Source organism: Balaenoptera physalus (genome assembly GCF_965194825.1).
Source record: "Balaenoptera physalus genome assembly, chromosome: 16".
Lineage (NCBI taxonomy): Eukaryota > Metazoa > Chordata > Mammalia > Artiodactyla > Balaenopteridae > Balaenoptera > Balaenoptera physalus.
The window spans coordinates 53,371,289-53,388,618 of NC_138898.1; the positions used below are offsets into that span (position 1 = coordinate 53,371,289).

Sequence of the window (17,330 nt, forward strand, 5' to 3'; positions counted from 1 at the left end):
GCTTCCCAGGTGGGGATGCGTGGATCTGTCTCACTGTTTTAACAAGGATGGATGTTCCTCTAAGATGCATGTTCCTTGACCTAATAACCAGATCCCACCATGGACCAGCTGGGTTCCTCCCCACCTACCCCAGCTGCCCTGGGGAGGATGGACCCTGGAGTGATGCACAGGGAACTCTGCGGATTCTGATGCTCAAGTGTATGTAGAAGGCTGAAGGGGGCCCTGCCTGGGCACTCCTTTGGGCCCTGTGGGTTCCTCCTCCATCCTGTGGCCACAGGAGGGCCACAGAAGGGTCTTCTGTATTAGTTTCTTAGTGCTGCTGGAACAAATTACCACAAACTTAGTGGTTTAAAAAGACATAAATTGGTTATTTTACAATTCTGAAGGTCAGAGTCAAAAATAAACCTCAATGGGCTAACATCGAGGTTGTGGCAGCTCTAGGGGAGAATCTGTTTTCTTACCTTTTCCAGCTGGTACATGCTGCTGGCATTCCTTGGCTCATGACCCCCTTCCATTGGCAAAGCCAGCAATGGCAGTCCAGTTTCTCACATTACATCACTCTGACCATGACTCTTTCTGTCTCTTCCATCTTTTAAGGACTCTTGTGATTATATTGGCCCTACCTGGATGACCCCCTGATTTTTAAAATTTATTTATTTATTTTATTTTTTGGCTGTGTCGCGTCTTAGTTGTGGCACGCATGCTCTTTGTTGCGGCAGGCTCTTCTTTGCAGCACGTGGGCTTAGTTGCCCTGCAGCATGTGGGATCCCAGTTCCCCGACCAGGGATTGAACCCGTGTTCCCTGCATTGGAAGGCGGATTCTTAACCACTGGACCACCAGGGAAGTCCCTAATCTCCTGATTTTAAGGTCAGCTCCCTAGCAACCTTAATTCCCCCTTTCCATGTAAGATAACATATTCACAGGTTGGGGGATTAGGATGTGGACATCTTTGGAAGCACTGTTATTCTGTTATTCTCCCCACCATACCTTCTAGAGAGAAGGGCCTAGGCCAGGGCTCCGCACTGCCTGGGTCTAAAGGGGACACTACATTACTACCATCAGTGTATGAAGGTGCTAGTTGCCCTACATGCTTATCGACACTGGATGTTTTCAGTCTTTGGAATTTTGACCAATTTGGGGAGTCAACCCATTTTAAAGTTGGGGAAGCTGAGTTTCAGAGAGGGAAGCTTACTTGCCTGAGACCTCATGCAACTTTCCGTTTCCAGACTTCCAGTCTAGGTTTTTTCCTCACATAGCATGATTCATATGGGAGGATATTTACCCAGGTGGCTAGGAAATCGTTGGCTGAATTTGGCATCTTTCATCCATCCACCAGCAGCCACGAGCAAACCTCAGGCATGGTGACCAGGGATTTAGTAGGCAGAGGCAGAGACCACGCCAATATCTTTTTTTTTGGTTGCGTTGGGTCTTCGTTGCTGCACGTGGGCTTTCTCTGGTTGCAGCGAGCAGGGGCTACTCTTCCCTTGTGGTGCACAGGCTTCTTATTGTGGTGGCTTCTTGTTGCGGAGCATGGGCTCTAGGTGCGTGGGCTTCAGTAGTTGCAGCACTCAGGCTCAGTAGTTATGGCACACGGGCTTGGTTGCTCCGCAGCATGGGGGATCTTCCTGGACCAGGGATCGAACCTATGTCTGCTGCATTGGCAGGCAGATTCTTAACCACTGCGCCACCAGGGAAGTCCCCCCCATTATCTTTTGAGAGTCCCCGTGTCTCTCCCTAACTGGATGCGTCCTAACTGGTCTCCCTACCTCCCCTTTTCCAGGTAGAGCACTTTCTTCCCAGGCTCACTAAACCTCCGGGGGTGCGGGCCTGGCCTGCTTCTCTTACCTTGTCTCTCCCTGCGTCCTAGCAGGATTGGAGTCCTGGCTCTGCCCTTGACCAGCTGTGGTGGCCAGCCTTGAAGATGGCCCCCAGCGATCCCACCTTCTGGAACTCACACCCTCCTGCAGTTCCTCCCGCATGGTACCAGGGGTACCCTGTGACCCACAGACCGTGTCAGAAGTGATGCTATATCGCTTCCGAGATTAGGTTATAAAAGTCACTGCAGCTTCAATCTTGGGTGTTCTCTAGACTCATTCACTCTGGGGAAAGCCAGCTGCTGTGGCATGAAGACAGACAGCCCCGTGGAGGGGCCCCCATGATGAGGAACTGAGGCTTCCAGCAACAGCTGGGTGAATGGGTCATCTTGGAAGTGGATCCTCCAGCCTCAGTCGAGCCTTTCAATGACAGCCTGAGCTGACAACTTGCCCACAACCTCATGAGAGACCCTGAGACAGGACCATCTAGACAAACTGCTCCCGTATTCCTTATCCACAGGAACCATGAGATCATCAATGTGTGCTGATTTATGCCTCTAAGTTTTGAGATCATTTGTTGCACAGTACTAGATAATTAACACTAGCTGTGTGATGTTAGGCAGGTTCTGTAGCCTCTGAACCCCAGTTTCCTCCCTTGCGCCATGAGGGTTATAGAAGTGAGTGAAACATAGGAAACAGCACAGGCCAAGTGCAAACACAGGGCCTGGTTTGCAACAAGTGCTCCACACACATGGGCCATGTGCTTAAAGCAGCCTCCCAGCCCCCTCCCAGGATGGTTACAGTCATCCTCCTGCCCCTCCCTGGGCGGAACATGACCTCACAACATCAGGCCGAGCCATTGCACTTTTGGCCTGAGGTCACTCTCAAGCCAGCCAGGGATAGAGGCTCTGGGCAAGGAAGGGACAGATCAGAGCCGTGGACCGTCCCTCCCCTTTCTCCAGCTGGGGTGCCAATGAACTGTGCTGGGCCAGGTGAGTCCATCTCCCTTCCTGCCCACTGTCCTGGGATGGGCAGCCAAACCCAGCCCATGGAGGGGGTGCCCTGCCTCTCGCAAGGTGAGAGGAGTGGCCTGGCGTGGCTTGGGCTTTGCACGCTGGCTGCCTTTCGGGCCCCATGAAGACTGAGAATTGTCCTTCGTTCTTCTTTCAGCTGCCCCTCCCTGCCCTGCCCCTGCTTCCTGCTCAGCTGACTTCTTCAGGGCCATGGCCTCCCCCTCTCCCCTCACCCCTTCCCCTGAAGCTGGCTGTGTGTGATCCCCTCCACCTGCTCTCCAGCAGGCTCTAGTGTCGACCACAGACGTTTTCCTCAAGCTTTGTTCACCTCCCTGTTTTTCCTTGCATAACTCAAGATCCCCATTGGCCATGCTTTGGTGTCATAGACTCTAATTTAAAAAAAGCTAAGACTCCAGTTCATATTCTGTAACTTGCTTCTCTGCCCTTACTCTTTTTCTGTGTTAGAGCTTTGCCCTGTGCTTTTCAGCAGCTGCAGAGAATTCAGGAGGAATGTACCTAATTTACTTTACCACTCTCTTGATATTTTGGTTGTTTCTTTTTCTTTTATGCTTTTTGCTTCTTATTAAAGCCATGTGGTCATAGACATCCTCACACAGCTTTACATTAGCAAGTGAGAGCTTCTTAGAATTTCCATGAAGAAGATATACCAATTTATTAATCATTATTTGCATCAATGTTTAAGAGGCCAAACAGCCCTAGAAAGGCTTGTAATGAAAAACAGCAGCCCCCGCCACATAGCTCCCTACTCACAGCCCAGTTACCACTGGTTTAAGTGTTCTTCCTATCATTTCTGTCCATCTTTCTAAATAATACCTTTGTACTTTATGATTTGCTTTATCACTTGTAGTCATTATCTATTGCCTTTCTGTTAAAAGAGGTGAGAATTCAGCTCTCTCATGCCCCACTTCCTCTCCGGGTCCTGCCAGGGTGGAGTATAGTAATTACCGGTTGAATCAGTGCATCTGTGTTATGCCTGTAAACATCACTCAGTGGTGAGATGAGTGAGCTGCCTCGTGAACTGCGATTGTGCTTTCTTTCTTTTTTTTTTTTTTAATTTATTTTAATATTTATTTATTTTTGGCTCTGTTGGGTCTTCGGTGCTGCGCGCGGGCTTTCTCTAGTTGTGGCGAGCAGGGGCTACTCTTTGTTGTGGTGCACGGGCTTCTCACTGCGGTGGCTTCTCTTATTGCAGAGCACTGGCTCTAGGCAGAGCACTGGCTCCAGGCTCGCGGGCTTCAGTAGTTGTGGTGCATGGGCTTAGTTGCTCTGCGGCATGTGGGATCTTCCCAGACCGGGGATTGAACCCGTGTCCCCTGCACTGGCAGGCAGATTCTTAACCACTGTGCTACCAGGGAAGTCCCGTGTGCTTTGTCTTTGGTGTGGCTGTTTTTCTGAAGTTTTTCTCATCTGTCTGTCAGCTTCTTAATTCAATTTTTTAATGTGGTGAAACCTATCATAGAATCTATCATTTTCAGTATTTTGGGGGAGCCCTCTGAAGCCTGCTCGCTTCCCTTGGGTCTGAGGAATCTTGGGATTTCTCCCCTTTATCCATATCAATTGCACCTTCTCCCTGGGCACTCCTGTGCCCCAACTTACCTGATTTTCTTTCTTCCCCACAGTACTTATTACCTTCCAACATCCCATAAGATGTGCTTATTTATTATGGTTGCTGCCCCCCCTGCCCCCCACCGGTGGTATCAGAGTGCCACGAGGGCAGAGATTTTTGTGTGTTGTTCACCAATGAATTGCCAATGTCTACCACAGTGCTTGGCATGGAGGGGAGGTGCAATACATGCTTGTTGAATGGACAGTTCCTGGGACTTCCCTTTATTGCCCACCTGTGTGCTTACCCCCTCATTTGGTGGAGCTCATGCTTCAGTAACTTTCTGAGAAAGGGTGCTTGTGGGATACACACACACACACACACACACACACACACCCACACACACACACATTTTTTGGTCATGCCACGTGGCTTGCGGGATCTTAGTTCCCTGATCAGGGATCGAACCCACGTCCCCTGCATTGGAAGTGCAGAGTCTTAACCACTGGACGGCCAGGGAAGTCCCAAGATATATATTTTTAGACTCTATAGCTATATATATATTTACATTCACATTTAACGTTGTGTCTGGCAAATTTCTTCAGTTGTAAGATGGTAATAAACATTGAGTATCTCAAGGTTGTGGCGAGAAGATAAAGTGGTTAGCATTCTTTGAGGATAAGGTATTATTACTTTGTGAGGATTGAAATAAATAGAAAATAAGAGTTGTTGGGAGGCAGTTGAGCCCAGTGGCCAAGAGCAGGGCGTCAGTGTTGTTCGGGGCTGGTTTTGAGTCCTGTGCTCTGTAACCTAGTAACTCTGTGACCAAGAGTAACAAAGTCACTGAAGCCTTGGTTTCCTCATGTAATGAATGGAAATGGTCGTAGTACCTATTGTTTGAGGCAAAATCCAATACACTGCTCTTAATATGCAGTAGTGGTTATTGACGTAGTATAATGTTGGATGTGGCTTGGTATGGGAGCCAGAGCAGTGTCTACCTTGGACTTGTCTTTGTGTCTCCTGAGGGTGAGAGTGTCTCACTCTCAGAGTGGGGTAGGCAATTAGCAATTTGCAGCAAAAGTCCTGAGGGGGATACTGGCATTTTGACCCAGCAGTTACGTCTACTAAGAATTTATCCTAAGGGAAGAAGTAAGCGTGTGCCTGGATTGACATGCAGGGCCTTGTTCATGAGGTAGAAGTCTGGGAACCACTTCAGTGTCAGGAGGGAGCTTGATCAATACATGGATCTATAGACTCTAGGCTTCCTCCAGTGGGGTCCTCTGTAGCCCTTACAACTGAGGAAGGCAGCAATCAGATATCAGGAGAGCTAGACAGGGTACACGATGATACACTGGTAAGTGAAAAAAGTGAGTATCAAAACAGCGGCAGCCTGGGCCTCCCCTGGTGGCGCAGTGGTTAAGAATCCGCCTGCCAAGGCTGGGAACACGGGTTCGATCCCTGGTCCGGGGAGATCCCACATGCCACGGAGCAACTAAGCCCGTGTGCCACAACTACTGAAGCCTGAGTGCCTAGAGCCCATGCTCCGCAACAAGAGAAGCCACCGCAATGAGAATCCCGCGCACCACTACGAAGAGTAGCCCGTTTGCCGCAACTAGAGAAAGCCCGTGGGCAGCAACAAAGACCCAACGCAGCCAAAAATAAATAAATGAATAAATTAAAAAAAAAAAACAGTGGGAGCCTTCTGAGGGATATGGGTTACATTTGCCTTTTTATTGGTTATTTATTTATTATTAATTAATTAATTAATTTTTGGCTGCGTTGGGTCTTTGTTGCTGGGCACGGGCTTTCTCTAGTTGGGGTGAGCGGGGGCTACTCTTTGTTGCAGTGTGCGGGCTTCTCATTATGGTTGGTTTCTCTTTGTTGCAGAGCACGGGCTCTAGGCATGTGGGCTTCAGTAGTTGTGGCACGCGGGCTCAGTAGCTATGGCTCGCGGGCTCTAGAGCGTAGGCTCAGTAGTTGTGGTGCAGAGGCTTAGTTGCTCTGCGGCATGTGGAATCTTCCCGGACCAGGTATCGAACCCGTGTCCCCTGCATTGGCAGGCGGATTCTTTTTTGTTTTTTTCCAACAAAAGGTTTTATATTTATTACTGAGTTACACAGTGAACAGTGGTGAGGAAAGATCAAAAAAAGAGGAGAGAGCCATTCCATTTCTCCCATCAAACACAGGCAGCTGTTCCAGACACTAGTGATGTTATGATACAGTAAGATGCAATTGACATTGATAGCATAAATGTGTGCCACTTCATATGTGAGGCTCCTTATAGACCCAGCTTGGTTCTTCTCCAATGTCTTCTCTTGGAGTTGTACCTGATTTTATTACCAGTTTTCATTCGAATCCATTGGGGAATGGGACGATTCTCCTTTTGTTTCTTGGCCAGGAATCGCTTGATCCTGAAGGTCTTGTGAGAAGACATGGCGAGGAGCAAATTCAACCACACATAGGATGGGGGATGAGAAAAGAGCGGCAGGTGGATTCTTAACCACTGTGCCACCAGGGAAGCCCTAGACATGAAAATTCCTTAATAAGAGTAAGCACCAAGTGAATGTTCGCAGCCATCAGTGCTATGCAACAATTAATTCTGGCCAGTGGGATGAGGGATTCACTTATCTTACTGTTACTTCTCTGTATTGTCTAAATCATTATTTTAAAAAATGAACATGTATTTCTTTTGGAAATAGAAAAAAAGTTATTTTAAAATATGCAAACCTTCAGGTAGCAAGGCGATTCTAATTTTGTTTGAAACAACATCATCTTAGAACAAAGTGAATGAATGAACTTAATGCCACTGAACTCCAAAATGGTTGAGATCGTAAATTGTATGTGTATTTTACCACAATTTTAAAAAGCAACAATATCACCGTCATCAACAACAATAACAACTACCAAAAAATTCAACATCATCATCGTCAACAACAACAGCTCCAAAAAAATTTATAAGCAGAGTAGAAAGTTCTGAAGGTGTCCCTGGGACTATTAGCAGTGATGAGATGGGATTGCTTTCTGCCTTATAGCTATGGCTTTAGAGCTTAGATTTCCTTCCGCGAACACTTCTTAGTTTTGCAACTAGTGAAGTTGCTCCTCTCGATGTTTACTCAGAGCCCCGCTCCGGAGTCGAAGCTGCACGGTTGGAGCCCAGCCCCACTCCCCCCTCGGGGCCGACCCCAGCGAGCCTCAGTTTTCCTGTCTGGCAGCGGGGATGACAGCTCGCCCGGTCCCGCGCCCGGCCCCACCCTGCGGCCCTGGGATTGGCTCGCGCGGGGTTCCCCCCCAACACCCCGCGCCCGAGGCGGGGCCGAACCTCTCCCGCCTGCCGGGCCCCAACCCGGAAATGCAGCTCGGAGGCGCCGGCTGGGCTGGCCGGGGCAGCGGCAGAGCGACGGTGAGTGTGACCAATGGGCGCCGGCGGCGGCGGCGGTGCGGCGGAATTCCCGCCTGGCGTCGCGCGGGGGCGGGGCGGCGCTGGGGGTGGCAGGCCGCGGGGCGGGCGCAGGATGCGGGCGGCCATTGCTTGGGCTCCGCTGCGGGGAGGAGGACGCTGAGGAGGCGCCGAGCCGCGCAGCGCTGCGGGGGAGTCGCCCGTGCAGACGCGGGGCCCATGGCCAGGACCACCAGCCAGCTGGTGAGTGCGCGGCAGCCGCCCGGGCGCGCCGGCCCGTCACCCCGCCAAGCGCGGCGGTCGCCGGGGCCCGGCGGGGCGGCCCGCGGTCCCGGGGGCCGGGCGGCGCCTCACCTGCGGCGAGCGGCTGGGCCGGGGACCGTGGGCGCCGTGGGGACGCCGCTTGGCTGCTGCAGGAAGCTCTGGCCCGGGTGAGGCGGGCGCCGGCCCGGCGGGGGCGCTGACAGGCGCGCGGAGGGCGGGGGAGGCCGGGGAGGTGTCACCGGCCCGTCGCGGTGGAAGTGCTTGGAAAGTTTGTTTTCGGCGCGGCGCGGCCTGAGGCAGGCCTCCGGGGTTACCTTTCGTTCTGTCTGCAGAGGAACCGCCCCGGGCCTTCACCTGGGACGGGGTCCCTGTGCCTCCGCTTGCAGCGAAAGCGGGATGTGAGAGTTCTTGCTCGAAGCACCTGATGCTCGGGCCCCTACGAATTCTCGGTTGGGGTGGAGTCTGATACACTCGGATATGCTCCTTTCCCGGCCCGGTGGGGCGGCGTTTCGGTGCTTCTCATGCCTCGGGGCTCCGCTCCGGCACCGGCATCGGTGTGATGGGAAGCCTCCTCGAGGCCGGCCTTGAAACCACCACCGCGGGCAAGTGAGCGTGACCGGGCGGAAGGATTTTAGGGGGAAGGAAAGAGATAAAGCACTTGTTGGGTTAAATGTTTTGCTGCAAGTATCGTTAGTGTTTCTGTGTTTTCTCTCTGTTGCTAAAAGTATCCCTAGTGTTTTTATGTTTGCCCTCGGTTAAGTTCGGGAGTCTTGGGAAGATGGTTTACGGATTTATACCTTGTATGCGAATGTGAAGAATGGAAGAATGTCGAGACAGCTTGCAAAGTCTGGTTCAAAAGGCAAATCCCTTAAATGAGGGAAAACCCAAGAAATTTACATTACCCCTTATTTTCCACGGTAGCGGCTGTTAATCTTTCTGAGGGGTCATGGGCCCTTCTGAGAATCTGACCCAAGATCTGAGTCCCCTCCTGAGAAAACCGCACGGCTTTACTGAATTTTGTAGTTACTTCAGGAGGCTCTTGATCCTTCTGGAGCTGGTCCGTGGACTTGAGGTTGAGAACGCTGCTTTGTAGAGATGGGTGATACTCTGAAGTCTGAGAGGAGGAGGACCTGTTCAGTTGAGAAAAATGGTGAAAGGCCAAGGGATGTCTTTGACTCTTGGGACATGTGTGGTTGTACCGCGGGGTGCCTGGGCTAAAGCGCAAAAACACGAGTTAGGCTGCTTGGCGGACCTCAGTGGCGGCTGGGGCTGACAGTGATCATGGAAGTTTGTAAGACGAACTTTCACACAGTGATGCTATTGCAGTACAAGGTGTGCGCTCTGATGGCGTCCAGGGGAAGAGGAAGAGCATATCGTGTCATAGTCTTGGTAGTTCCATGTGATGAACACTTGACATCTGGAGTTTCTTTGCAGAAGGCAGCTTTTTAGTACAAAAAGACTGGAATCCGGTGAGAAGAAATGAATTACAGAATAAAGGATGGACCTCCCCATCAGGAAGTGAGAGGAACTAGGCTTTTGTGTTTTCATCAGCTACATTTGTCCACATGTATGTGAGAATATGCTGTATTTCCCATCAATAACGGCAAAGATGCCCCCAGTAGTGGATTTTTCATCTGGGGACAGATAGATTTGCACTGTTCAAGTGAGTTTGCACCTGGATTTTTAAGGTGGCACTTTAGGAGAGGCCCCGATCCCAGTTACTTTCCCACTTCTTTACGTGTGTACGGGCAGCGGGGGAGCAGTATGAGTTGGGAAGTCTGGAAATGGCCCAGCCCAGTTTGGTACTACGGTGAGCCAGAGGCTGTCAGAACCATTTATTGAGCACTTACGTCAAGGCAGGCACTTTGCAAGATAGCTCACACCGTGTTGCTTGACTTCTGTCAAAAGTGTTGTGAGATAGGTGTCGCTCCCATTTTACAGGTGCAGAAACTTCAGTTTCCACAGTGCAGAGAGGTTAAGGACCTGCCTGATATATAGAGTGCAGTTTGAACCCACGTCTGAGCGATGGCAGAGGCCTGGGTGCCACCCTGCCCCTCCTGGGAGGGGCGCCCTGAGGGAGGGTCGCAGCCCTCTGTCTGGGGAAGTCCTCAGTGCCACTGCCCAGGACGTCTTCCTGGGGGTTGTGTGTGTCCTCGGACTGCCGTGTGGGAGGCAGGAGGGACATCTTCTCGTGGAAGGACAGCACACTTAGCTATTTCTTTGGGCAGATGGTTGAACTCTGTGACCCCTGGACCCTGTTTCAGCCTCACGCTGTCAGAAAGCAGCTGTTTGGAAAGAGGCTCTGGTTCCTCCTTATTTGAGGGCTGATATTCTGAATGGGTGAGGTTTGGAATCCTTGCTTCTTAAAAAATTGTGCAACGATTTTGTTAAAGGTAAAACTGTTGATTAGGGAGAGTGGTTCCTTGCACACTCTAGGGTGGCTTTTGCAAGGGTGGCTGCATCTGTGTGGGAAGCCAGTGGGGAAGGCAGAGAACTTGGAAAGAAGTGGGTTCTGATTTTCACACACCCTTTTGGGGAGCTTCTCATGTGGCCTCGTGCAGTATGATGTATTTGTGACGCCCCTACAGCACTTACTGAGCCGAGTCCAGAGGTGGCAAGGTGAGGTCCCTATACTAATAAAAGGTGGAAGTGTAGGTTTGTTCAGTCTTCTGACATGCGTTTTATAAGAAGGATGACAGCAGCAGCTTGTGGCGATATGGGATCTGAAAAGAGGCCTTGGGCAGCTCTTCAAAGCAGGACTTGGCCTCTAGGCTGCCTTTTTTTTTTTTAGATATGTAAGATACATTTATATAATGATAAGTGTAATGAAGAACATACTACAGGATAATGGGTTACAATGACGGGGGTGGGGGGCAGGGTGGACTGGCGGTGGCACTTGAGACTTGAGTCAGTATACACAGTCTAGGCTGCCTTTAGCACAGGTTTGGGGAGGAGGAAAAGGCAGCTCCTGGGTGGGTCCCCCTCTTCAATCTGTGCCTTTGTCTGCTGAGCCACCTAACGCGGGGTTTGGGTGCATGTAGGGCAAGTGTGTAATGAACTGGGAAGCGCTGCAGAAATGAGGGGGTGAACAACGTTGGTCCCTTCTGAGTTGATGGTGTGAGGAGAGCCTCCACTGGCCCTACATTTTGTCCCTTCCTGAGGAGTATCTTCTTTGGAAACGGACTTTGATGGAATCCCACGTGATACTTCACTTCTGTGACTATGGAGCAAGGAGCCACTGCTGAGGAACACTTGATGCAGAAATGATTCCCTCAGCAGGTGTGAGGGTTGGGGCCAACGTGTGCGTGCTCTGCGCCTGCCCTTGTGATGACAGCTGGCCATAGGGGTGCGGAGCACAGTTGTTTTGAAGGCAGGTTCAAAGGACAGATCACCGGGGAGGAAGTGCTGGTGTGGAAACTGTAAGTTTTGGACATGTGTTGTTAAGACCTTTTCAGTAGTGCATTCTTCCGTAACTGGATTGCATTCTTGTTCACTGTGATACCAAACCCTTTAAAAAATTAACTTAAATATTGAGAACCAGTCGTGTATCCAGTCTCTAGATGAAACAACAGCCAGAGTGCATTTTCTCAAGAGCAGTGGGGAACATGTTCTGATGATGATGTCTTAGAGGAGAAAGACCTGTTGGGTTCATGGTGGTTCTTGGCGGGGGGTGGGTGGGGGTCTGTTTTCTGTGCTCGACGCTGGTTGCATTTATATAGTTGCATGAAGTCTGCTTCCATCCTCTTGGTCTAGAAAATTTTTCTAATTTAAAATGGAATTTTATTATTTATTATTTTTTATTTGGCCACACCGCATGGCATGCGGGATCTTAGTTCCCCGACCAGGGATTGAACCCGCGCCCCCTGCAGTGGAAGTGCAGAGTCTTAACCACTGGACCGCCAGGGAAGTCCCTAAAATGGAATTTTTATCCCAAGAAATTCCAAGTTGTTTTGAATGTGTTAAGAGAGAGAGTTCATTATAAAGCACTTACATTTGTGGGCTTCAAATCCCTTATCAGAGCAACTGATTCAGGTTTCTGTTTAAATAGTTGAATTACACATAGGCTCACAGAAGCGAGAACTGACAGCACTGCAAACTCTGTGTGTGAAAAAGAGGGACAAATCTGACCTTAGCAGCTCATGACTGGGTGCATGGCCCACAGAAGAACAAACAAGTGTGGTTTCCATCTGGAGTGTAGTCGAGGGGCCTGATGAAGGTGAGCACATAGTTCCTGGTGGCCTGGTGACCTCCCCTATCCTACAGATAGGATTGTGTGCCCTCTGTACCAGCCACTTGCAGCCTTCGAAATATTTAAAGATGTGGTTTGAAGGTATGTCTGGAGGTCCCTGTCTTCCGCCTGTTTGTGGAGCTGGTGGCAGGTCTGCCCACACTGGAGAGGGCTGATGAGAGGCTGTGTGTGTGTCTCTCCTGGCAGTATTTCAGTCAGAATCTATCTGGGTAAAAGCTTATTTAACAATGAATTCATTGTTAAAGTCTCATTCTTCAACCTGTTTTTCTTTTTTGGAATTAATTTTACTGCAGCAGGAGTTGTATCTCAAAGTGACAGCCTAATATTGGATGCTGTCAAATATGGTTGATAAGATTCGCCGGGAGGCTTGAAGCCGCATTGAAGTTCTCCTTAGTGCTTTGACCTGCAGTGGAAACCTGTGGGAAAAGGGGCTTGGAGTTAACTTTTCTATCTTCCCTCCCTGTTTCTGGAAGATTTGGGATAACAGGGGCTGCAGTGGACCTGGGAACTCTGCCCCGTCCAGGGGGAGGTTTACCTTGCAGACCTTGCTCTTGCATCGGGTCTGAAGTGCAGTCGGTTCTTGTGCTCGATGGTGGCGTGGCTGTGGACGCCCTCCTGCAGTGAAGGAAGTAGTTATGTCTGGAGGGGGATGGCCGCACTGCGTGCTCATCACACGCTCTCGCCTGTGGGGCTGAAAACATTGACACATTTTTTCCCTAGTTTTCCCTTTCCTGGTGAGGAAGTGAGTTGCTAGTGGGGGTCCCCAAATTCCAATGCTCCTGTGACTTCCCCTGCTTTTCTTGGCGTGTCACTTAGCTCCTCCTCCGCGAGCGTCATTCAGTTGCCCGTGCCATGTGGCCTCTCTTCCCAGCCTATAAAGCCCAGGACAGTGTCCAGGATGTTCTTGGCTGCCAGGTTCTCCTCTTTAGGCCCTTCCTCTTTGCCTGAAGAAATTCCCCTCAGTGGAAACACACCGGCCTCCCCACCCCCTGGCTGTGAAGCCTTTTCTGGCCAATCAGCTTCTTTGTGTCCCCCCTACGGCCCTTTGGTCTGCATCAGCTTTTGTTATATATTCAATGTTTTGATTCTCGAAAACAGGTTCTGTACCTTGTTATGTATATATCTCTCTAAACTTGGAGTCTAGATGGTTTCTGTTACTCTTTTTCACGCTTTCTCTTCGTGGTTCTCATACCCGGCATATTTGTGACAAGCTTGTCTTACCATTTTTGCTACTTATTAACAAAGACATCTCTGAATCCTGCATGTGTATTCTGACTCCCTGTGTTCAGAGCTGTATATGTTTGAGGGATGGAGGGTCTCATCATAAACTGTTTGTTGCTTAATATGAAAGCATTCCAAACTAGGAAGAAGTCAGATGGTTAAAAACATGGTCCCATGTACCATTTCTTCATTGTCTAAGGAAATATAATTCAAAAAATGGATGGCTCTTTTTTCTCTATATATATTATACCACCTACCCTTTTACCACTTTTCAGCCCTTGAAAGGTTGTATTTGAAAGCCATTGGTTCCTTTTTATACTATAGTCCTTCCTGGGAAGTTTTGGTGATCAAATGTCAGGTTAAATCTGGATTAGTAAGTGTTAGTGTCAAGCATACAGTATTCTGGGCTGAGGCTCTCCATGTTGGCACTGCTGCCCTGCTGTGCCAACAGGCAGGGGTGAGCCCTGCCATGGACCACTGTCCTCATGTGGTCAGACCCTGAGTATCTAACTTGTAGAAGAGCCAGCGTCGGCTTTGTGGACCCTGCAGGTGGGCCCTGAGGATCAGGATGACCCTAGCAGATTCTCTGACCAGAAGCCAAGCTGCTTTCCCCTCATGACGGAAGCAGCCACCCTGCTCTGCGGTCCCTTTGGCACACCTCTCTTTGCTGCTTTGGGTAAGATCAGAGAGAGCTTTTCCCAGCCCTTGGCTTTGCTCTAATTTCTAAGAGTGTCCTGTCTTAAGAGAAGCACATGCTCTGTGGGTGTGTGCAGTGCCACAGCTGTGCCCCTGGCTGTGAGGGGCTCCACCTTCCTGAGATGGTTGTGCGGCTGGTGGTCCTGGGGGATCCCAACACTCAGTGTCTGAGCAGCCCACCTTGTCTTGGGTTTTCCTGCCATGCACCTGTGCACGGATGTGGGGTGAACGAGTGTGAGTGAGAGAGCCACCAACCTAGGAGGAGGGCGGGAGTGGATGGGAACTTCAGACCTAAGTGTGTGCCAGCACTGGCCGTGAGCAGTGCTTCTCCTTTGGGAAATGGTGGGAACAGCCCAGTCTTTGGGAAAATTGCCCGAATACTGGCTCTGCTCAGGCATGTTCTTAGGAAAGTCTGATCCGTGGCAGCTAGGCCCTGGGGAAGCAGGTAAGTTAGCAAGCCAGGAAGCTTGATAACTGCTCATTTCCGGGGTCCTGTCATTATTAACCGGCTTCCTTCCAGAGGGTGAGCCCTTATCCATTCTGCATTTTTCTCTCAGAGTGGCCTGTGACTTAGCCTGGACTGGAGACTGAGAGAATAAACTGTTTCCTCAGTGCACAGTCTCAGAAGCTCAGCCCATACTACCCTCTTTTTCCATTGTTAACTCATTTTTTTCTTCCTGCAGTTTGGCATTTTTCTTTCATGGGTTTTTTTCGTTGGTCAAAATTATAGTCTGCTGATTGTATGTACATAGCTGTTATTATCAGATATACAGTTTTAAAGTTGTGCATCTAAATATAGATTTTATTTGCGAACACATTTATTTTCATTCCTAGAAAAACAAAACTCATACAATCTAAGTGCTTTTTTTTTTTTTTTTTTTTTTTTTAAATCTTAGAAAACTCTTTTACCCAGAAGCGCTGGCACTGAGCTTTGTGTTTCGGGGGAGTGGGGGGTGAGGATGGTCAGGTGGTGAGTTAGGAGAAGAGGCATCAACAGAACAGGGCTCCATGCTTATGCCCTGAAGGAATCCTTGGGTGAAAAGGACCTGATGTGCAGCTCAGTGGGTGGGGGGCAGCCTACGTGCGCACTCTCACCCCTCTGTGACCCCCTTAACCATGGCCCCGCTTCAGGGGCTGAGGGGAAATGGTCAACAGTGCGGCCAGAAGGGAGGGCAGTGCTCTGCCAGGAGGGGGTGGCCGGCCTTTGTAGGGCTGCTGCAGTGAGGAACACAGAAGAACCTGGCCCCAGGGTGCACCGAGCAGGGGGGCTTTCATGGCAGGGGCAGCCCGGAGGGCAGGGGAGAAGGGAAGTGGCTGAGTGTGGAGGAAGTTCAAGGAGGGAGCGCCGTCTTGTGTGCTGGGAAGACCAGGTGGCTGTGCTTGCCTAGTGCTTTCTCGGGGAGACCTGCTGTGCTTCCAAACACGGATGTCTTTTGGACAGTGCATGATGAAGGTGGTGGTATTTGGAAATTTATACTGAATTTATTCAGTGTCAGGTTTTTTTCCCTTCCTTTCAAGTGTATTATTTTCCTTCAGTAGCCCTATATTTTTCAAATTAGTATTCAGTATGGACTCTGAGTCAAGTTGTTTTTTGTTGTTGTTTCGTTTTGTTTTTGGCCGCGCTGCACTGCTTCCCTGAGCAGGGATCGAACCCGTGCCACCTGCAGTGGAATCGCAGAGTCCTAACCACTGGACCACCAGGGAATTCCCCTGAGTCAAGTTTTTAATGACACAGGATGTTTTCAGATCCTTTAAGTTTGCTTGAAGCTATCAAAATAGCCTCCAAACAAACTTATTTTTAAAATAAACTTGAGGGACTTCCCTGGTGGTCCAGTGGGTAAGACTCCACATTCCCAATGCAGGAGGCCCGGTTTTGATCCCTGGTCAGGGAACTAGATCCTGCATGCGACAACTAAGAGTCCACATGCTGCGAGTAAATGTGCCGCACGAAGATTGCGCATGCCACAACTACGACCTGGAGCAGCCAAAATAAATAAATAAATATTAAAAAAATAAACTTGATTTTTGGAATAACTTTAGATACATAGAAAGGTTGCAAACACAACACAGATTTCCCATAATACCCATCATCCCACTTCCCCTAATGTTAACATCTATACAACGCTGCCACATCTGTCAAACCTAAGACTTCAACATTGGTGCCACACTATTGACTGTACTGCAAACCTATTGGGATTTCCTCAGTTTCCCCCCAATGTCCTCTTCTGTTGCAGGGTCCCATCCAGGGTACCACGTTGCATTTGGTTGTTGTGTCTCCTTGGTCTCCTCTGCTCTATGACAGTTTCTCAGTCCTTCCTTGTTTGTCATGAACTTGACGCTTTTGAAGAGTACTGGTCAGGTATTTCATAGACTGTCCCTCAGTTTGGGTTTGTCTGATGTCTTTTGTTGATGAAACTGCGGTTATGGACTCAGGAAGAATCCCAAGGAAGTTGGGTGCCCCTAGTGCGTATATCAGGAGTGCCTCATGTCCATGTGACTTATCACTGGAAAGATGAAACAAGATTAGTTCTGATTGACTGGAATTAGGCCTATGGCCCTGCTCTGCTCTCTGATACTTGCTGTTTGTGTGTCATAGGATGACCACAGTATTTTTATTTTGGGAGGGAGCTTCATGCTTACCCAGTTGGATCCTTCTGGTTTCCAGATGAAGACACTTGGGACTTGGAGGGCTTCTGACTTATGTACCAGGTCAGAGCTGGCATGGGGTCCAGGTGCCTGCCTGCTCTGGCCACTTTCTGCAGGCATGGACGCTCCCAGGACACTGTGCAGGGACAGAGATGTCCCCAGGTGCCGAGTGAACCTGAACCCACTGATAGAAACGCTTTCTAATCGGGGAAGGCCCGTGTCCCTCCGGAGTATTTGGAGGCTGCTATTTGTGATCTAATTAACATTTGCCGTCATCTGCTCAGGTCCTGTGTGCTCAGTCTCTTTGTGCTTTCTTTGCAGGTAGGAGGATAGATCTGTATCACCTGGTCCTTGTGAAAGTAGGTGGTTAGCTTTGGTATGTTCTCTAGCTTTTTTTCTTTCAAGTGAAGCTATGGTGTTGTTTACTGTCTAAAGATCTTGAGTCACGGCCTGACTTGTGGGCTG

At 49.7% G+C, this 17,330-nt stretch overlaps 1 protein-coding gene and 1 pseudogene across 5 annotated transcripts in view; one reads left to right on the top strand and one right to left on the bottom strand.

The window, feature by feature from the left end:
- Nucleotides 1–26: 26 nt before the first annotated feature.
- LOC309644778 (large ribosomal subunit protein eL39 pseudogene) lies at nt 27–7,044 on the bottom strand (annotated as a pseudogene). Its single transcript has one exon. The product of its transcript is annotated as a large ribosomal subunit protein eL39 pseudogene (transcript).
- Nucleotides 7,045–7,313: 269 nt separating this feature from the next.
- PDPK1 (3-phosphoinositide dependent protein kinase 1) overlaps nt 7,314–17,330 on the top strand; it is an 80,923-nt gene continuing 70,906 nt past the window's right edge. The window contains exon 1 of one of the 4 annotated variants that reach the window (XM_082428714.1): nt 7,314–8,032. In XM_082428714.1, coding sequence (XP_082284840.1) covers nt 7,498–8,032 — 535 coding nt within the window. In that variant the 5' untranslated portion in view covers nt 7,314–7,497. The remainder of the gene's footprint in view (nt 8,033–17,330) is intronic. The other 3 variants (XR_014254582.1, XM_082428712.1, XM_082428713.1) reach the window with 3 other exon arrangements.